This window comes from Danio rerio, chromosome 5, assembly GCF_049306965.1.
Source record: "Danio rerio strain Tuebingen ecotype United States chromosome 5, GRCz12tu, whole genome shotgun sequence".
NCBI classification, from domain to species: Eukaryota; Metazoa; Chordata; class Actinopteri; order Cypriniformes; family Danionidae; genus Danio; species Danio rerio.
In genome coordinates this window covers 70,031,642-70,054,968 of record NC_133180.1, presented here as the reverse complement: position 1 = coordinate 70,054,968, position 23,327 = coordinate 70,031,642, and the positions used below count along the sequence as shown (strand labels likewise).

The 23,327-nt window shown below is 35.2% G+C and overlaps 1 protein-coding gene across 4 annotated transcripts in view; it reads left to right on the top strand.

The window, feature by feature from the left end:
- pappab (pregnancy-associated plasma protein A, pappalysin 1b) overlaps positions 1–23,327 on the top strand; it is a 252,884-nt gene that overhangs the window by 44,650 nt on the left and 184,907 nt on the right. The window contains exon 1 of one of the 4 annotated variants that reach the window (XM_009301935.5): positions 15,770–16,302. The exons of 2 other annotated variants lie outside the window; for them this stretch is intronic. In XM_009301935.5, coding sequence (XP_009300210.1) covers positions 15,921–16,302 — 382 coding nt within the window. In that variant the 5' untranslated portion in view covers positions 15,770–15,920. 4 annotated transcript variants of the gene reach the window in all.

The following is a 23,327-nucleotide window of genomic DNA, read 5'->3' as shown; positions in this document are numbered from 1 at the left end:
TGCACCAGGTCTGCATTCAGACCCGTCTCTAACTACATGTGACACAAAAAATAGTGTGATTTTTAACAATATTTTTTATATATTATGACATTATTTTGCACCTTTTTTTATGGGTTAAAGTTTTTAAAAATGCTATTTAAAAGCCATGTACCCACAGCTGCTCTAAGCAAATGAGTTAATTGACCATTTCTAATTGTGTACATATATTTTGCAGTCGGTTTAGATGTCATTTCGTCCTCTCCGAAAGTTTAGTATATGTTTTTTATTAATTGTTATATTAAAGAATCTGTTATTTACTTTTTCTCACTGTCTCGCGACTGTCAGCTGCGAAGCCAAGCGGATAGTCTTTAATAAAAGAGTAATGCAAAACTACAACAACGTTAGAAACTGCAAGCAAAAGCAGACTCCCGGACATTTTAGGAGATTAGTCCCTGTATTAATCTGGGGTCGCCACAGCGGATTGAACCGCCTACTTATTTACGCAGCGGATGCCCTTCCAGCCGCAAACCATCTCTGGGAAACATCCACACACACTTATACACTATGGACAATTTAGCTCACCCAATTCACCTGTACCGCATGTCTTTGGACTGTGGGGGAAACCGGAGCACCAAGAGGAAACCCACACGAATGCAGGGAGAACATGCAAACTCCACACAGAAACGCCAACTGATCCAGCCGAGGCTCGAACCAGCAACCTTCTTGCTGTGAGGCAGCAGCACTACCTACTTTGCCACTACGTCGCCAAAATTAAATATCACAATGTCATTTTTCCTAATATCATGCAGCCCTAGCCATGAGGGAATGGTGTGCAAAACAAAAGCTCTACCCCTATTTAGTATTCCGTTTTAGTTGTAAGTACATCAACAGTAAAATAAGTCTCAGCAACTTCTAGTTCATGCATACTTTAATCAGAAAGTAAAGCATTGCTTTAGAAACTAGTAATTGAAGAGCCAAATTTCAAATAAAAAAGTTAGTTATTTAAGGGTTACTGTAAATCAGAGTCGCTAGATCATTTTTACTGGGGCTCATGTCCTAAAAAAAGTCTGCTGTGCCCCAGTAAAAGCTATGAGTTATTATTGACTTTTATTATTATTATTTTGTCATTATTCATTCATTTTCCTACGGCCCTCTATTTCAGAGGTCACCACAGTAGAATGAACCAACAACTATTCCAGCATATGTTTTAGTTTAGTTTATTCAGTTTACTTGTAGCACATGTCTTTGTTGGGGAAACTGGAGCATCCAGAGGAAACCCACGTCAACATGGGGAGAACATGCAAACTCCACACAGAAGCGCCAACTGACCCAGCTGGGACTTGAACTAATGATCTTCTTGCTGTGAGGCGACGTTGCAAACCACTGAGCCACCATGCCACTCTATTTATCTTATAGGGTATCTATCACACCCTATCTAACTTCACTGCCGTTCAAACACAGATACATGTCGATCAGCTGGTTTGTCTTTGAGCTGACATATGAGCTGCCCGCTGATGGATCGACTGATCTACGCAACTTTGAATAAGTCTAGTGTCTGTATTTGTGAATATGTGGTAATGTCGTAAATCTTCTCTTAGTAAACAATATTTTACACATGGTAAAATCTAGTTGCTATTATTTGTAACGTGAAAAAGTTTAAAGATTGTTTGACAGGCAATTGATTCATTAAACAATCATTTATGTCCTCATAAAAGCATTTTATTCAGCCTCCACTGACATGTATTAAGAAAACAGCCTGTGGTCTCCTTTCCTGCGCACATCAGCATGAGTGTTATGCTTTTTTTTCGACAAAGGTGGCCTTCATGTGGCTTTTCTGAAAATATAACAGGAATAAATTACATTTCAAATATTTAGCATTGCTTTTACTGTATATATTAACATAACAAATGTATTTTAATGACCCCAAAAGGTGTAAAAGCCGAACACATCATAAGGGAAGAAAATTTGATGATTTGATGAATTTGATTGAAGATTTATAGCCATAATTTAAGGCCTAATGTTTACCCCCATGGCCCTCATGGAATTTGCAGCTCCAAAAAAACTTCTATATATATATATATATATATATATATATATATATATATATATATATATATATATATATATATACACTCACCAGTTTGGACCCCCATTTGCCTTCAGAACTGCCTTAATCCTTTGTGGCATAAATTTAACAAGGTACTGGAAATATTCCTCAGAAATTCTGGTCCATATTGAAATGATAGCATGATGCAGTTGCTGCAGATTTGTCAGCTGCACATCCATGATGCGAATCTCCCATTTCACCACATCCCAAAGGTGCTCTATTGGATTGAGTTCTAGTGACTGTGGAGGCCACTTCAGTGTAGTGAACTCAGTGTCAAGTTCAAGAAACCAGTCTCAGATGATTTGCGCTTTATGACGTGGTGTGTTATCCTGCAGGCCCCGTGTGAATGGGGCGTTAGAGCTGTGACTCAGTGCAAGCCAACACATATCAGTGATTCCGCACCTACATTTAATATTGTTAAAGAGGTTTAATATGTATTAATTAGATTACAAACCTTACCATTTTATTGGAGTGCAGTGAGTGCACTATTCAGTGTTTCTGAATGGCTCTATTTTAATTTTTGCAATCACTGCAAATAACTGCAATCTCTGCAAATCTTGCCACGTAGCATGTTGTTAGAACACAGGGTTACAATGTAACCTGCTCACCTAATGTTTATGTTTTAATATTAATATTATTCGCTAATTAATAACCTCATGAGGAAGTCTGAATCTGCATCTCATTTCGGAGGCTGCTACTGTCCACCGGAGGTCGCATTTCAGTAGCGGACGCATACTTTAAGAGCCTTCCTGACTGAATATATGAATACACTGTTTTCCACCAAGGCAACTCGGGGTGCTGAAATATAATTGGCTAAACTGGCATTGCGCTGGTTAAAGGAACCAAAACAAAGACAGACGTTCCAGCACGTAATGCACATTCAGAAAATCTGACTTCAGCATTGTTTTTCAGATAAACAAGAATGCTCACTTGGCATGTTTCTTAAATATCTCCAAACATATTACCGTATTTTTATGCTTAAGAAGAGTCTTACATAAAACACCTTAAAAAAAACAGATTCAGTGTGGTCCTGGCTGCATATTAAATTCTGATATGATTTTAGCTGATATGAACCAAGTTTGTGGACTACAAATATGTGCACTATAGCAATTTCATAAACATACCATTCATTAGGTTATTTTGCCAACATCATTCCAGTGACAGCCACTCTGAGCAGCTGAGATTAAATGAGTACGTTGTTCCATCACTCATTACAAAATGTTGCATTGGCCCAAGTTCAGGGTTTTTCCAGAGTCTCCCTACAAATTGATCTTTTCCGCCGAGGGAACACCTTGATCTCTGGAATGAATGAGAAATGCCCATATCCCGTTATTGGATCAGATACAATAGATGTCAGAACATGCATCCCTCCCTGTTTTTTATGATGTTTATCTTTTGAAAGATAGGTACAATAAACACCAGGTGGAATTTCCCCAAACTACACACACAAACGCTTGTTCACACACGCACGCACGCACGTGTGTGTGTGTGTGTGTGTGTTTGGCTTATGTAATCAAAGATGAAGCTGCAAACCTCATTTTGTGATTGAAGGAATGGTTTTCACCCTAAAATAAAAATCTGACGTTAACTTATTTACACTCAGTCCAGCTAAGATGCAACTGATTTATTTTATCTTCAGTAAAACTTTAAAGGTGCCACAAAATGTCAAGCCCTGAAATCATTCATATCCCAGGGGAATGAATGTTTTTGGGCTGGACTGTATAGCTGAATAATAATAATAATAATTCCTTACATTTATACAGCTCTATTTTTTGGGAGGGGGGATCTCCTCATCCACCATCAGTGTGCAGCGTCCACCTGGATGACATGACGGCAGTCAGATTGCGCCAGACTGCACACAACACACCAGCTGATTGGTGGAGAAGAGACAATTAAGGGATGAAGCCAATTATGATATGGGGTTTGTCAGGAGGCCGTGGTGGCCAGGATGCCGGGGTTAAACCCCTACCTGCAATTTTTATCAACCACAGCATGTCAGGACATCGGTTTAACGCTTCCATCTGAAAGACAGCACTCAATGAGCAGTATAGAGTCCCCTTCACTATACTGAGGTGTAGTCACATATGTTTTGTCACACATACAGTTGAAGTCAGAATCATTAGCCCCCCTTTATTTATTTATTTTTTTCAAATATTTCCCAAATGATGTTTAACAGAGCAAGGACATTTTCACAGCATTTCTGATGATATTTTTTCTTCCGACTTATAAGAATAAAAAAGTCTTATTTGTTTTATTTTGGCTAGAATAAAAGCACTTTTTATTATTTTTTAAAATGATTTTAAGATCAATAGTCTACAAAACAAACCATCATTGTACAATGACTTGCCTAATTAGCCTAACCTGCCTAGTTAACCTAATAAACATAGTCAAGCCTTTAAGTGTCATCACGGAGCCGTATAGATTAGATTAGATTAGATTCAACTTTATTGTCATTACACATGTACATGTACATGTACAATGCAACGAAATGCAGGTCTAACCAGCAGTGCAATAGCAGCAAGTGCAGGATACAGGTATAAGTTATAAAGTGCAGTTATAGAAAAACTATGGTGATATTTACAGATGGATGTACTATGAACGTTATATACAGGTTATATTAGCTATGAACAGAGATTTACAATAGATGAATATAAGTACAGGTTGCTATTAATAATCAGAAGTGCAGATAGATAGACATGATTACAAATGTATATGTACAGTGTGGGTGTGTACATAATTACAAATGTCCATGTGCAGTGGGTATGTACAGTTCAAATAAGTAAATCAGTGTAATGGAGTGCAATGAATATGTGCAATTTAAATTGATAAATGGATGGATGGATGGATGAATGGATGAACCATAAATAGATGGATGGATGGATGGATGGATGGATGGATGGACGGATGGATAGACCATAAGATAGATACATGGATGGGGCAAGGATAGATGAACCATAGATGAGATGGATAGGTGGATGAATGGATGAACCATAAATGGATGGATGGATGGATAGATAGATGGATAGATAGACCATAAGATAGATACATGGATTGGGGATGGATAGATGGATGGATGGACCATAAGATAGATACATGGATGGGGGATGAATGGATGGATGGAAGAACCATGGATGGATGGATGGATAGATGGACGGATGGATAGACCATAAGATAGATACATGGATGGGGCATGGATAGATGAACCATAGATGGATGGACGGATGGATGGATGGATGGACCATAATATAGATACATGGATGTTGGATAGATAGATGAACCATAGATGGATGGATGGATGGATGCATAGATGGATGCATAGATGGATGGATGTATAGACCACAAGTTAGATACATGGATGGGGGATAGATGGATGGATGGATGGATGGATGGATGGATGGATGGATGGATGGATGGACGGACGGATGGATGGGTGGATGGATGGATGGATGAACCATAGATAGGTGGATGGATGGTTAGATGAACCATAGATAGATAGATGGATGGATGGATGGATGGATGGATGGATGGATAGACTATAAGATAGAGACATGGATGGGGGATGGATGAACCATTGATGGATGGATTGGTAGATTAAATAAAAGAATTAAATTATTGTCTTCTCTACTTTAAATACATATAACTCCATATTAAAGCAAATAAGGAAAAGTACCCTCAATTTATGTTATGTGAGATTGGATAAATGTCTGTGTTATTTTCAATAAATGTGTGCTATTTTATTACTGAGAAATGTAACATTTATCTGTAGACCGCATAGGTTTTTTTTTGGTCTTTTTTTGGCCTTTAAGTACTTTTGTGCAGTCACTTATTATTTGATCATTTCTCGGCTCTGGTTTATCCTGTTGCACCGTAGACGCCTGACTCACTGCTCTACATTCAGCATTTTTAGCAGGGTGCTTACTGCATTAGAGAAATTAACTTTACAAATCATTCAAAGATAGCATTAAGAGAGCTCTGCGCTGGTCTTGTATTGTGATTAATAGCGGGTTGCGTAGACGGCGGAAGACGTCATCGGTGACGTACGCGTGCCTTTTCGCTCCCTTGTCTGCAGTCAGGAAATGCAAGTCAGTTCTTTTCAATTGATCCTGGCTTGGGTCCTACCTGGAGAACTAGCACAACTAAAAGTCTGAGAGCGATTGACTCTTAATCTTAATCATCTGCTGATGCATAAGGATTTCGTAATGCATCTGATGCCTCCTGAACTAGTTTTGTATATAATTTTCTAAAACTTTGCGTAAAGGAACATGCCTAACAGTGAATGTAGCTAGAATGAATTTTATTTATTTGTTGATGATTATGGCCTACATGATGGTTCAAATAAGTAACTATCTAAGTAAAAGCAGATGCTTTTGTCCAAAGCGACTTACAATTAAGGAGGCATTCAGCGATTCAACAAGTTGAGGCAATACACACAAGAAGCGCTGATTATACAAAAGAACTGTTCTTGCTCAGAGAATTAAGTGCTAGAGTTAAGAGAAGTGTGTGTTTTAGAGAGAGAGAAGAGTGTTTCAGGGTGACACAGTGGCTCAGTGGTTAGCACTGTTGCCTCAAAGCAAGAAGGTTGCTGGTTCGAATCCCAGGCTGGGTCATTTCTGTGCTCCGGTTTCCCACTCAGTCCAAACAAATGCCCTATAGGTGAATTGAATGAACAAAATTCATAGTGTATGTGTTTGAATGAGTGCATATGGGTGTTTCCCAGTACTGGGTTGCAGCTGGAAGGGCATTTACTGTGTAAAACATATGCTGGATAAATTGGTGATTCATTTCACTGTGGCGACTCCTGATGAATAAAAGGACTAAGCTGAAGGAGAATGAATGAATAAATGAAGAAGAGTGTTTCTACAGGTGGTTTGTCAAGCCCACTAACCTGTGTGAGGCACACTCAGAATTAAACATGTTTTGGGGTTGTTGTGTGATGAGCGGGCTTAACTTACAGCTGGGGGTTAACTTTACAGTTTACACAATCTCTAGTCAAGCTTGTTTTTTATAGATCATATGCAGTGTTGGGCAGTAGCATCGCTACAAGTAGTGACTCTACTAGCTTTGCTACATTTCTAAATCAAATAGCCTTTCTGTAGTAATGCTATTTTTCCAGTCAAGTAGTGCAGTAGCATCCACTTAAGCTACATTTACCGATCGTAAAAAGAAAGTAAATGCATATGATGGTGAGAATAGCTAAATTCTTTTATTTAGACTCTATTTTGACGATCTAGGTGCAAAGTCTAAAGTGCAGGGTGCAAAAGCATTAAGGGCGTGTCCCAATCCACTTTTGCTATTTTAACGACGGAAAAATCCGCTTTGCGCAGCGGTGCATGGTCTAACAGGGTTGTGCTTATTCTTTTAATGAGTTGTGGGTGTGTTTTGAGAATTTACCAATCTGAGTCTCATCTCTTATTCCCTTTAAGAGACAGTTGTGTCGCGACATAGCACATTTGCTATTTACATGACGTACTTTGTAAGTGGAAAAACTGAACGCTTCATTAGCGAGTTGAACAGACCATCTGCAGCACGAGAATGAGATAATGAGCCTCCTCATTCTTTACTTTCACTTACACTCTCTTTCGTGGATAAGGAAACGTGTTGCACGCACAGACATCTATTAGCCTATACATAATTAATTTCATTTGTTAAGCGCACAGATTTGTTTCAAACCTATTTCTAAATTCAGTTCTAGTTTCCAGCAACCGAATAAATTAACAATAATGACGAAAAGTGTTCAAACAACTGAGCTATATACAAACACACATGCTGTGCCTATTATGGTCCAATATGGACAGGTTGAACAAACAAACTAAGCTTGTTTTTAATAAAACAAATATAAATATGCATATAATAAATAATACTAATGATAATAATAATTAAAAAAAAAAGCAAATTGTCATGAATCAACTAAAAAAGACACCCCCCACCCCCCCTCGAGATGAAGAAGGCATGAAAGTATGGTTTTTATGTTTATGTAGAAAATAATATTTTTTGTAATATTTTATTTCTTAAATTATTTTTTATTTGTAAAGATATTTGAGTATTGCTGTACATCCTGTATGCATTCAGCAATGTGTAAGGGAGGCGCACAACTAACGTGCTCTGTGCTGGACTTTAGACCTGCTCTCAGCTAGTCTATTGTGCAATCTATTTTAGTTCCTCAAAATACCAACGCGCCAGCAATGCGCCTTAACACACCTCCTTTTTAGACCAGAATATGGGCGCAAATGCATATGCTATTTAAACAGAGTGCTGCAAAACGTCAAAATGAGCTTTGCGTCGAGCTGAAACTAGCAAACAACAATTGCGCCAAGCCTTGCGCCGAATTGCACTGGGCGTATGATTGGGCCCTTTTTGTTTTACAGTGGTCGACAACAAACTTTTTGGTGCATTACTGCCACCTCTCGCTCTGCTCGGTGACATCGCCAATCAATTAGGCTAACACAAGAAAATTTGCTTGATGGAAAAATGACAGAGGGAGAGAAGTTATAGGTGGATGGATGAATGAATGGACGGATGGGTGGGTGGATGAATGGATGCCAACTAACCCAGCCGAAGCTCGAACCAGCGATCTTCTTGCTGTGAGGCAATCATGCTACCCACTGCGCCACCGTTCTGCTCAACAATATTATTTCAAAAGAAAAAAAAAATCACAGGTTATTTCACTGTGAAAAATCTTCACACTAATGAGTGCGTTTAAGTGTTTCCAAACACTGGGTTGTGGCTGTAGGGCATCTGCTGAGTAAAACATATGCTGGAATAGTAGGCGGTTCATTCCGCTGTGCTGACCCCTGAAATAGAGACTAAGCTGAAGGAAAATTGATGAGTGAATGAAAAATTCACCTTGCAAAGTTCGTTCCTAAAAAATTCTGCTTGTTGATGAATATACGACAGGCGTTTTTCAATTTGTTTTATTTAATAAATTCGCTTATTAAAAATATGTGGATATAATCAATCACTTTACAAGTCTGTTCAAAGTCTCTGCATTCATATTTGCACCTCAAATTCATTCAAAACCAAAGTCCTGTTTATGTGAACGGGGGAATCCTGAAATTTCGAAAACTTATAATTCATTGATTCATTTTCCTCCGGCTTAGTCTCTTTTTTTCATCAGGGGTCACCACAGCGTAGTGAACCACCGACTTATCCAGCATATGTTTTACACAGCGAATGCTCTTTCAGCCACAACCCACTATTGGGAAACACCCATACACTCTCGCATTCACACACTTACGATGACCAATTTAGTTCAATCAATTCACCTGTGTAAAACATATGCAGGAATAATTGGCAGTTCATTCCGTTGTGGCAACCCCTGATGAATAAAAGACTAAGCTGAAGGAAAATGAATGAACAAATGAATAAAAATCAACATGATATGACAATATCAGAAAAAAAGTCTTCATCAGGAGGTGACTTTTTTCATCTCAAAATTTGATTTACAGTAGCTGAAAATTTAGATGGAGAGAATTTGCTGAGTACATTTACATAAAAGCAGATGCCGTTACCAATAAATCATTATAATATGGACTTCTACACATTATATGAATAACTCTGAACTAAACTAAACACTCTTTTACCTTAATATTTCGTTTCTGCTTATAATAAATCATCTACAGCTTTCTTTCTGCACAGTAAAACCAGTGGAGGAAAATAGTATCAAATATTAACCGATTAAATCAAAGCAGTTTAATTGATTTGTACACCCAACAAATTAACTATAAGTTAGACAGGATGTGTTTTTATGCATGCGCAAAATAAGTTTGTTCTTCAGCATAGTGAGTCTAAATCACTGCGTCTATTTCAAGTGAAAAGAGACACAAAGTACTTTCAGGGTATCAGTGTAAAACCCTCCTAAGGAAAGGGGCTTTAAGTGATTTGCACATCCTGCTGCTGAATAAGAATGGTCGCGATTAACTTTGAGGTAAGAACCTGCTGAATTGGGGCTCTATTGGCTCACCCCAGGTTTCCCGCTGGTCCTTTAGCACCAATGCCCATTGATATTCAGCAGTATTGACGTCACGTGTTTGCAAGGAGTCCCTCTGCAGCTGTGATAACCAGAACACTGCGATCAGGAGCAGACCATGGAAGAAGTGCATTCAGTCATTTTCCAGGCTCCCTCTGCTGCTGACATTCACAGAAAGCAATCTCTTGCTGGAAATGCTTTTATAATCATATAGCAGTCGTCACGTGCCGTATGTATTCAGATCTGTCCCTCATTATATTATTCATCAGTGCTGTATTCTTAATAAATTTAAAGAGATAGTTCATCCTGCAATCATTTGTTCTTTCTTAACTTGCTCCAAACCTGTTTGAGTTCCTTACTTCTGTTAGAAAGAAGATTCTTTCAACATTCTTCAAAACTTCTTCCTTTCGGTTCAACAGAAAAAACTCAAACAAGTTTGGAACAAGAGACGGAAAAGTAAATGATTGCAGGACGAACTATCTCTTTAATTTTAGAAAGAGTGCAGCATTGATGAATAATATAATGAGTGACAGATCTGAATACATACGGCTTGTGACAACTACTATATGATTTTAAAAGGAACCACTTAAGAGCGATCGCTTAAATGACTGCAGAGCTTAAAATAATAGTTCACCTAAAAACTACATTTACTCTACCTCAAGTGGTTTTAAACCATCATGAGTTTTTTTCTCTGTTGAACATAAAAGAAGATAATTTGAAGAATGCTGAAAACATGTAACCATTCACTTCCACGGTTGGAAGAACAAATACTATGGAAGTCAATGGTTACAGATTTTTAGCTTTCTTCAGAAATTTTGTCCACAGTTTCCAGTCAAAGAGATTTGGAAAAGATCAAGGGTGAGTAAATGATGGAATTTTAAGTTTTAGGTGAACTATCCCTTTATCAAACATTTATATGTAACCATTCACTTCCATTATAGGAAAAACAAATACTATGGAAGTCAATGGTTACAGATTTTTAGCTTTCTTCAAAATATCGTCCACAGTTTTCAAAAAGAGAAAGTCAAAGCGGTTTGTAAAAGATAAAGAGTGAGTAAATGATGGAATTTTAAGTTTCATGTACTATTACTTTATTAGCCATTTATTTCATTTCGAGGTGAACTATTCACCTGAGAACAAGGATAAATGTGGATAAACAAACTACAACTAACAAACTAACAAACATCACAGAATAAAAATCTAAAAATATCTTAGAAAATGCACATACTTGTGAAACATCATATCTGAAAATAAACTGTAGAACTAATTTCTGTTCTATTTTAACAACATCAAATAATTTTTTTCTCTTTATTAAATGGAAAGTTTTCATGAAGTTTAAAGTTTCTTCGAGGAACCACTGATGCCAGAACAGGCTTTTACAAAACTGTTTTGTGTACAGCTCTATTGTGATGCTAAAAAATTACCAGTATATAGTGACACTCTGCTTTTTTAGTAAAATAAAATCTGCACATTTAAGACCTGTATAATGTCATTACTTGTTAGTTGAACTTCAGATGTTATGTTCAGTTTAATTGAAGAAAATGTGGAAACCGATTGCACATAGTTTCTTTAGTTGAGATTACTTGTAATGGTGGATTAAAACAACGTTGAGACTACTAGCATTTAAGCTAACCAAACATGCCATAACAGTATCAGTTAAATAGAGTTAATAAAGTGATCTTACTATAAAACACAAAATAAGGTTGAACGCAAAACAAGATAATTTGAAGAAAGTTGAAAACCTGTAACCATTCACTTCCATTATAGGAAAAACAAATACTGTGGAAGTCAATGGTTACAGATTTTTAGCTTTCTTCAAAATATCGTCCACAGTTTTCAAAAAGAGAAAGTCAAAGCAGTTTGTAAAAGTTAAAGAGTGAGTAAATGATGGAATTTTAAGTTTTAGGTTTATTTCATTTCGAGGTGAACTATTCACCTCAGGACAAGGATAAATGTGGATAAACAAACAAAACATATCACAGAATAAATATCTAAAACAAAAAATATCTTACAAAATGCACATACTTGTGAAACATCACATCTGAAAATTTACTGTAGAACTATTTTCGGTTCCTCAGTTGTCTCAACATTGTTTTAATCCACCATTATAAGTAATCTCAACTAAAGAAACTACATGCAATCGGTTTCCACATTTTCTTCAATTAAACTGAACATAATATTTGTAGTTCAACTAACAAGTAATGACATTATACAGGTCTTAAATGTACACATTTTATTTTACAAAAAGTGCACCAAGAGTATCACAATACACTTGTGATATTTTAGCATCACAATGCAGCTGTACACAAAACAGTTTTGTAAAAGCCTGTTCTGGCATCAGTGGTTCCTCGAAGAAACTTTAAACTTCATGAAATTTTTTTCCATTTAATAAAGAGAAAGAAATTATTTGATGTTGTTAAAAAAGGTTCTTATGGGGAACCGTAAATAGTTCTACGGTTAATTTTTTGTTTTATTTATTCTGTGATATGTTTTGTTCATTTATCCACATTTATCCTTATCTTTAAATGAATAGTTCACCCCAAAATGAAATAAATGGCTGATAAAGGGATAGTTCACCTAAAACAGAAAATTCTGTCATTTACTCACCCTTTATCTTTTCCAAATGTGTTTGACTTCCCCCTTTTAAAAACTGTCGAAGATATTTTGAAGAAAGCTAAAAATCTGTAACCATTGACTTCTATAGTATTTGTTTTTCCTGTGGAAGTGAATGGTTACAGGTTTTTCTTCGAATTATCTTCTTTTGTGCTCAACAAAAAAAGAAATTCATAAAGATTTGGAACCACTTGAAGGAGAGTGAATAATGAGTAAATGTAATGTTTTTAGGTGAACTTTTAAGCTGTGCAGTCATTTAAGGGATCGCTCTTATACAACTACTTTATAAGCATCAGTTATTCCTTAACGAAACTTTAAACTTCATTAGTTTCAGGAGTGATGTTTCACAAATATGTGCTTTTATAAGATATTTTGTGTTTAAGATATTTATTCTGTTAGATATTTTGTTCATTTATCATTTATATTTTAAGCTGTGCAATCATTTAAGGGATCGCTCCTAAAAATAGAGCTTCTTTACTGGCATCAGTGGTTCCTTGAAGAAACGATAAACTTCATGAAACTTTCCTTTTAAAGAGAAAGGAATTATTTGATGTTGTTAAATAAAGGTTCTTAAGGAAAACTGAAAATAGTTCTAGGATTTATTTTCAGGAGTAATGTTTCACAAATATGTGTTTTTTGTATGATTCATTTATGCTTTTTTTGTTTTGAATATTTATTCTGTTATATCTCTTGTTCATTTATTCACATTTATCCTTGTTCTTAAAGAAATAGTTCACCGTGAAATTAAAAAAACGGCTGATAAAGGGATAGTTCACCTAAAACTGAAAAATCTGTCATTTACTCACTCTTTATCTTTTCCAAACTTCTTTGACTTTCTTTCTCCTTTTGAACACAGTGGACCATATTTTGAAGAAAGCTGAAAATCTGTAACCATTGATTTCCATAGTATTTGTTTTTCCTACTATGGAAGTGAATGGTTACAGGTTTTCAGCTTTCTTCAAAATATCTTCTTTGTGTTCAACAGGAATTCATAAATGTTTGGAACCACTTTTAGCTGAACTCTCCCTTTATTAAACTTTTTCAATTCAGTTGAACTTTAAATAGTTTTTTAGCTGCAACTACTGGCGATTTGAGAGTCAAAAAACACACCGACAAAATAAAATTAATTATAGTTAGGCTGCTGATGATATATTGAGGTCTTGTGAAGCACATTATTCAACTTAGGAATGTCTGCCAAGGCTAAGTAAATTAAATAATGTACAGGCAGGAGCTATTTAAAAAATTTTTTGGCTATATGCTTTTTTTTACTCCAACAACGATTGATTTGATCATCTAGTAAAGGGGTGCCCAAACTTTTTTATAAAGGGCCAAAAATCAAACTTAATTGAGGGCTGTGAGCTGAAGTTGAATTATCAAACTGTATTACATTAAATTTGCCATTTGTAATTTCCTAATTTATTTGCTAACATTTAAAAATGACTAGAAAATGTTGCTTTAAAACATTAATTAATGATGCAGTATAATTTTTGACATTTTCTTACGAACTTATTATAATAAAACATAAACAATCCCCTTTATAACACAATAGAGATCAATGGTGAATACACTAGTCGAGCTGCTCCTGCCATTGCCTTGATTTGCTCGCCGATGTCTTGTGCATCTGTCTAGTGAAAGTATTTTCATTTTAAAAGTCTGATTCATTTAAAGAATTTAATTTTAGTTGGCTTTTTGTAGCTCCTTAATTAAACAAATAAACAAAAGGCTACGTGGAAATGACAATCTCTTTCAAAGGCATTCGCCCCAACCAACTTCCTATCATTCAAGGATAATATGACAGGCCAAACCAAAGGTTACCATGGGCCAACTTTGGCCCGCAGGCCCTACCTTAGGCACCCCTGATCTAGAACCATGGTTTTAGCCAAAAAAAAAAAAATTTCATTCTACACTAGAAAACGTTCACTTATCTGTGATGATTGTGAGTACATTTGCTAAAATGCTTTGTTATGGGATGATTGTGCTTTTAGGTATGCAACAAGGAAGCAATTAAAATAGAAATCAATCAGTGTTAATCCTGAAAGGATGATGTCGTTTATGAAGTTGTTTAGATACATATTTAATTATGGAATTGGAGATCATAAACCAAACACACAGTAAAAATATTGGATTTCGACGCATCGAAAAGTCATGCTCATAAAGAAAAAAAAAGTCTGTTCTTCTTGTTTTCTTTCCCCCTTTTTAATTTTGGATTGATGTTAGCGTTTGCCTTTTTTATTGTTAAAGTCATGATTCCTTCATTTTTATGATTCCCACAAAAAAGCATCTTTTTCTTGAGATCTAGCTCATTGCTCATTGAGATCATACTGTACTCGTCCATCAGCAGCTTGTGTTTGTTTGGCTTTCTGTCAGTCTGCTTCTCCAGCCAGCGCTGCTCACATTAATGGCTCGTTGAAGACAAAGGAAAGAACAATAAAAATATTTAACGTGCCTGACCATATTTTGTTTTTGTTTCTTGTTTTTCTTGTGGGTTTTATGGAGAGTTCATTACGCAGCCGCTAGAGGGTTCTCAACGCAGCGGTGCGCAAAATCAAAACACCGTCCCGGTTCAGATACGCACTGAGAAACAAAACAGCGAGCAGGTTTACTGTACCTGCGGCTCCTGACAGAAATCCACCCGCCTGCTCGCTCTCTATATGCCAAACAAAAACAGTGTGACGTAACGACGAGTTACCTGAAACAAGTAGCGTCATAATGTGTTTTCATTGCACTCGGACTGTTCGGTTAGAGACCGGGAATATCATGAGGCGCTTCAACTTTAATGTAGGCGAATAAAAAAAAGAAAGCACGCCGGGCTCACATACCCGCGCAGAGTTGTGCCTGTGACATGTATGTTTGAGAAACAAGTTTATCCGAAATGCGCATGAAGACGAAAAAGTGAAAGGGAAATGATTTTGACCTCTCCACACTGATTGATTACTCAGTCATCCCTGCAGTTTAATGGGATCCATTCAATTGGGAAGGTGGAGCACTTGGATGAATTAACATATTCCTTTCCCCCCTCAATCTGTGTTGAAGTGTCTTTGAAAGGGGCAAGGAAAGGGGGTCGTGGCTTAACATTATAAAGGAAAAAATAAGACAGCATTGCCGTCTTGGTTGGTGTTGAATACGCGTCTTGACAGGCTTTTGTAAAAGCAAAAGACCGGGAAAGATCTCCAAAGACGAGCGCTATTTAGTATTTTGCAATCCTCAAATCCCCCTCATCCATTGACCAAAAAAATCTCTTCTCTCCACTTGAAAATGAAACTTTTGCCCATTTGCACTTGGCTCTTATGCCTTTTGCTTTTTCTCGTGTGCTTGGGATCAGAGTGTGGGACTCCACGGCGAATTGTAAGGTCTAAAAGAGACTTGGTACGCATCAGGGAAGCCAGAAGTACCTTCCCAGGAGCCTGTGCCACACGCCTGCCTCGGGGCAAACGCTCACTTCCCGGGATAGATCGGCGCTCCCCTCAGCTGTCACAGGCGGGGGAAAGCAGCCCAGGTCGGCGGAGGGCTGTTTACTTTACCGGTCGAGGAGACCAACTGCGTCTGAAACCCAATGCAGAGGTGCCAAGGGCTAATTTCACCCTGGAAATGTGGATAAAACCCGAGGGTGGGCAACGCTCTCCAGCTGTTATCGGAGGTTTGGTTTGCTTAATTATGACTTGCATTATTATGTTCACCGCAGAAATATTTTCTCTTTTTTAATAGTGTTTAACTGCAGCATGTTTCATAAATCACCTCCAGTGTGCATAAACACTTGCCACTAACACTTCTTTATAACACTTTCACTATTTATGAGATCATTCTTGCACACTTCACTGCTGTAATAGATAAAGAGATGCGTCTTTGCTCATGTTGTTTACTTGCAAAACAAAAATCTCGTGGGTTTTGCATGCGGCTGGCAGGTTATTTCCACGCAACTTTGGGTAGTTTTAACATCACCCGCCTTTTTAGTTAAAAATGCTTGCACGGTTCGTTGTATTTTGGAGTAAAACAACTGGACTCGCTGATTATGGGGTTTTATGTTAAAGTCTGGCATTTAAGGAATTAAATTAAGTATTTTATTATTATTATTTAATTATTTCATGTTAAAAAGTGCTGCGAGAGGAATCACGATCGTCTGTGGGTTTGTCTCTGTGATGCTGTACGATTAAGTGTCTGTGTCAGAAATCGCTTAAACAAATACGTCATCTCTTTGATGCACAGGCTACTGTGCTCGTTACGCACACTGCTCTGCACTACATAGGCTACTATACACCATATACAGCAAACCACAGCGGGTGCTTGCTTATCTTTAGTCAAACACGCAGGCATGTTTATAATTACACATATATTTAACTTTGTATTTGACACTCGAATCGCTTACAGTTTACAATCGAATAACAAAATCTGTTCATCTGTTTTTTTTTTTTTTTCTTGAAAAATCTCTACTTACGCACATTACGCATTATTCTTATGGGGATGGAGTAGCATAGGTGGGCGTGTTAGTTGCTCGGTTGTTTTTTTTTTCTTTCTTTCTTCAAACAAATCTGTGTGATTTTCTTTTCCCCTCATCCCTTCTTCAGCCAACAGAGAGCGTAATACCCGCGGAGTCGGTTTATGAAGCCCGCGTGCACCCCGTGAACCCCGTAGAGCACGCAGTTCCGTGGGAACGTAGGCAACTGTAATGATATACAAATCGATTCATTTTTATTATCTCTCTAAAATGCTAAAACGTCGAACACACATGTGAATGTATAGTGATAGACTTGTTTGTGTAATTCCCAAATGCTCTTTTAGATTCTGTAATACGATTTTGATAGACATCAAGGCTATGCTTGACACATTGGAAAAAATGCTGTCTGCAAATTTTTTTCAAACAATTTATATGTGTTGAATTTTAACAAAATGAAATTTAGTAATGTTTAACTTACTTGTTTAAGTTCAGCCCAAATAAATTGTTTACAACCACTTACAGTTGAAATCAGAATTATTAGGCTCCCCCTTTTGAATATATATATATTTTTTTAAATATTTCCCAAATAATGTTTAACAGAGCAAGGACATTTTCACAGTATGTCTGATAATATTTTGTCTTCTGGAAAAAAAGTCTTATTTGTTTTATTTTGGCTTGAACAAAATCAGTTATAAATATTTTAAAAACCATTTTAAGGTCAAAATTATGAGCCCCTTATACATTTTTTTATAGAACAAACCATCATTATAACTTACTAATTACTCTAACATACCTAGTTAAGCCTTTAAATTTCACTTTAAGCTGTATAGAAGTGTGTTGAAAAATATCTAGTAAAATATTATTTACTGTCATCATGGCAAAGATAAAATAAATCAGTTATTAGAGATGAGTTATTAAAACTATTATGTTTAGAAATGTGTTGACAAAAATCTTCTCTTCGTTAAACAGAAATTGGGGGAAAAATAAACATTGGGGGCTAACATTTCAGGGGGGTGGGGGTGGGCTAATAATTCTGACTCCAATTGCAACTTAAAGAAAAATTTGTAAATCCAAGAAATCATCTTTAAATCATTTTTTGTGTATATTATTATTATTATTATTATTATTATTAATATTATTATTATTATTATTATACATATATTTTTTTACAATTATTGTGCAATCATGCTTATGTAAAGTTCATGTAACTTTATATTTATTATTTAAAAATAAAGATTCTTCAACACCAATCTTTAAACACATCCATGAAACCTTTTTCTTAGGCTGTAAAAAAATGCAAGGTTCCACAAAATTCAAGCTGTCCCAACACAAATCGATTAAGTTAACCTAATTGTTTTTGCATATTTAAGTAAACAACCAATTAAGTTGTTCCAAAAAATCTCAAGAATTGTGTTGATTCAGCTCATTCAGCTTTATAGCTGCTTTAACACAATCTACATTGTAAAAGCGCTATAGAAATAAACATGAAATTAATTTAATAAAATTTTTAAATAAGTAGTTTAAAGAACCAGAAAAAAAATCTTTACATACGTTTAAATGCACTAAAATACATTGCATAAAGAGAACAATATATATATATATATATATATATATATATATATATATATATATATATATATATATATATATATATATATATATATATATATATATATATATATATATTTCTCTTTATGCAATGTATTTTAGTGCATTTAAACGAAACAGATTTATTAAACAGATATATTTATTAAAATAATATTTTAGTGACCAAACATCTTTAGAAATTGAAAGGTAACCACCATTAAATTCAAACAAAATATTGCAGAAATCAATTACAACCTTAAAAATTTCAGCTAAATTTGTCAAACTATTTTGCTTCTGTTGATTTATCCTATTTAAAATTTGTATTTAATATTTTTCTATAACATATAAATGTGGCTGTACTAGTTTTTGGACCGTTATCGTGAGTTATTTTGTTAGATAAGCTCTAGATTTGGCTTCAGTACTGACTAATCTAATGTATATGTACATACATATAATATTGTATAGCTTCCTATTAAAAATATGAATTTAAAAGATAGATTTATGAGGCGTCTACCTACATATGCTGAACAATAATTCACTAATTGTATTGGGGAAACAAACAAAACAAAAGTGTTTTTTCTTTGTTCTTCGTGGCATCTTTATTTTTATAAAGCATCACGCTAACAAATCCATAAATAACACGAGACGTGCACAAGCAACTCAATGACAGATTTCCAAAGGCATGATTTAAATTGCAAATCATAGACCGAGGACGTCTAAAACGAACGTCATTATATGCAGTTGGGTACATTGTCTTTAAATAAGCTTTATATCTCCAGAGAGGGGCATGATAATGGATTGATTGAATACATCTTGTCAGTGAGTCATCTAAAATTAGTCCACTCCTCTGTCCTCGCGGTGATCTCCTTAGTCACAGTAACGTTAAGAAGCAACGAGGGGGCGCTGGTAGAGTTTATATGGCCTTTTCCTCCTTCTTCTTCGCAGCAGCAAATAGTGTTGTTCAGCAAATTTCCTTTTAAACAAAGCACTAAACGCTTGCGGTCCGTGGGCCCTCATATATCGCCTGTCGGGCTTCAAGCCACAATTATGTGCTGTTTTATATTCTTCAGGTATAAGGAGAAGAAGAGGAATCGTGTTAAGTGTCAGTCCAGATGGAGGAAGCTATAAAATTAGTGCCTTGTCCATCCTTTCCTCGAGTGGTTTTGTTATTGCTGCTTCTTGTAAAGATATTACAGTCCTCATGGAATGAGCTCGGCAGCGCAGTCAATCAGATCCTCAGACAGGCACTGAGCCCATTCTCAGACACACCACTGCTTTTACTACTGCTTTTACAGCATGTCTGCTGACGTTAGACGGCAGCCGTTCATCCCAAATTAAACGCAGTCAGATCTGAAGAATAAATGCCTTCATTGTGGGGCTTTTTTTTTTCTCGCTCGCTCGCTGTTGTCTTTGAGGTCTCTGTGTTGTGCACTGCGATGGGATGTTTTATAGCACATTACAGTAACTTCATAAGCACCTCGTAAAACTGTCAATAGCACCACTTAGAGGTTTGTAATGATGCCTATGAAAAATTAAATATTCAATTATCTCATTTTATTATGTTTGGAGAGCGTAGCCGGGACTTGTAGTTCATGTTTCTGCCATGGATAGGTTTTTGAAGAATTTGTCAAATTTTTCACAGCATTTCCTGTAATATTTTTTTCTTCTGGCGAAAGTCTGATTTGTTTTATTTTGGCTAGAGTAAAAGCAGTTTGTAACACTAGACAAAAACACTTGAAAGGTGACTTGAGTGGCTTTGAGCGTGGCATGTATGTTGGTGCCAGACAGCTTGTTTTTTAAATTTGCTAAAATTTTCACAGTATTTCCTTATTATATTTTTTCTTCTGAAGAAAGTCTTATTCATTTTATTTTGGCTAGAATTAAAGCAGTTTGTAATAATAATAATAAAATAAAAAAACACTAGAAAGGTGGTTTAAGTGGCTTTGAACATGGCATGGTTGTTAGTGCCAGACAGTTTGTTGTTTAAATTTGTTACATTTTTCACAGAATTTCCTATAATATTTTTTCTTCTGGAGAAAGTCTGATTTGTTTTATTTTGGCTACAATAAAAGCAGTTTGTAATAATAATAAATAATAATAAAAAAACAATAGAAAGGTGATTTAAGTGGCTTTGAACATGGCATGAATGTTGGTGCCAAACAGTTTATTTTTTAAAATTGTTAAGTTTTTCACAGTATTTACTATTATATTTTTTCTTCTGGAGAAAGTCTGATTTGTTTTATTTTGGCTAGAATAAAAGCAGTTTGTAATAATAATAAAAAAAAACACTAGAAAGGTGGTTTAAGTGGCTTTGAACATGGCATGGTTGTTAGTGCCAGACAGTTTGTTGTTTAAATTTGTTACATTTTTCACAGAATTTCCTATAATATTTTTTCTTCTGGAGAAAGTCTGATTTGTTTCTTTTTGGCTACAATAAAAGCAGTTTGTAATAATAATAAATAATAATAAAAAAACAATAGAAAGGTGATTTAAGTGGCTTTGAACATGGCATGAATGTTGGTGCCAAACAGTTTATTTTTTAAAATTGTTAAGTTTTTCACAGTATTTACTATTATATTTTTTCTTCTGGAGAAAATCAGATTTGTTTTATTTTGGCTAGAATTAAAGCAGTTTGTAATAATAATAAAAAAAAAAAAACACTGGAAAGGTGGTTTAAGTGGCTTTGAACATGGCATGGTTGTTAGTGCCAGACAGTTTTTTGTTTAAATTTGTTAAATTTTTCACAGAATTTCCTATAATATTTTTTCTTCTGGAGAAAATCAGATTTGTTTTATTTTGGCTAGAATTAAAGCAGTTTGTAATAATAATAAAAAAAAACACTAGAAAGGTGGTTTAAGTGGCTTTGAACATGGCATGGTTGTTGGTGCCAGACAGTTTGTTGTTTAAATTTGTTACATTTTTCACAGAATTTCCTATAATATTTTTTCTTCTGGAGAAAGTCTGATTTGTTTTATTTTGGCTACAATAAAAGCAGTTTGTAATAATAATAAATAATAATTAAAAAAAAAAACAATAGAAAGGTGATTTAAGTGGCTTTGAACATGGCATGAATGTTGGTGCCAAACAGTTTATTTTTTAAAATTGTTAAGTTTTTCACAGTATTTACTATTGTATTTTTTCTTCTGGAGAAAATCAGATTTGTTGTATTTTGGCTAGAATAAAAGCAGTTTGTAATAAAAAAAAACACCAGAAAGGTGATTTAATTGGCTTTGAACGTGGCAAGGTTGTTCGTGCCAGACAATTTGTTTTTTAAATTTGTTAAATTTTTCACAGAATTTCCCATAATATTTTTTCTTCTGGAGAAAGTCTGATTTGTTTTATTTTGGCTACAATAAAAGCAGTTTATAAAAAAAAAATAAATAAATAAACAATAGAAAGGTGATTTAAGTTGCTTTAGCCGTGGCATGGATGTTGGTACCAAACAGGGTGGTCTGAGTATTTCAGAAACTGCTGATCTACTGGGATATTCACGCACAACCATCTCTTGGGTTTACAGAGAATGGTCAAAAAAAGAGAAAATATCCAATGAGTGACAGTTCTGTGGATACCAGAGATCAGAGGAGAGTGGCCAGACTGGTTCCAGCTGATAAAAAAGGCAACAGTAGAAGAGCTTTCATTATTATTGTCATTATTATTAGCTCCCTTGTGCAATATCTATTTTCGATTGTCTACCGAACAAACTATTTGTATTTTGAATTATTCAGTTATTCAAGTGCAGCAATTTTCACAGTAATTATTGTTCCAACGCTTCCCAAAGGGTGTGTGCTATCATTTATTGCTGTAATCAAATCAGAAAAGCTGAAGAAGGTGTTGTGTGTAGTGTTGACACTACAGCTGTCATGTATTTCAATACATACAGTTGAATTCAGAATTATTAGCCCCCCTGTTTATTTTGTCCCCCAATTTCTGTTTAACGGAAAGAATATTTTTTTAACCATTTCTAAACATAGTTTTAATAACTCATCTCTAATAACTGATTTGTTTTATCTTTGCTAAGATGACAGTAAATAATATTTGACTAGATATTTTTCAAGACACTTCTATACAGCTTAAAGTGACATTTAAAGGCTTAATAGGGTTAATTAGGTTAACTAGGCTGGTTAGGGTAATTAGGCAAGTCATTGTATAATGATGGTTTGTTTTATCATAAAATTAAGCTTTAAGAGGCTCACAATTGTGACTTCAAAATGGCTTTAAAAATTAAAAACTGCTTTTATTTTAGCCAAAATAAAACAAATAAGACTATCTCCAGAAGCAAAAAATATTATCAGACATACTGCGAAAAGTTCCTTGCTCTGTTAAACATCATTTGGGAAATATTTAAAAAAGAAAAAAAATCAAAAGAGGTCTATTAATTCTGACTTCAACTGTAAATGTACATACATGTATTGTATAGCTTAAAAATATGAATTTAAAAGATAGATTTGTGAGTGGTCTGCTTATATATGCTGAGCTCTGTGTATAATATATTTTCAAAAATGTTATCTCATTACAATAATACTTAAGAGTTTGGGATACATTAGATTAGATGTTCATTTGCAAAGGAAGCAACATTCTATTTGTCTGCAGGAATTTTTTTCTCTATTGTTATTATACATTATACAATGATTATAGTTTTATTA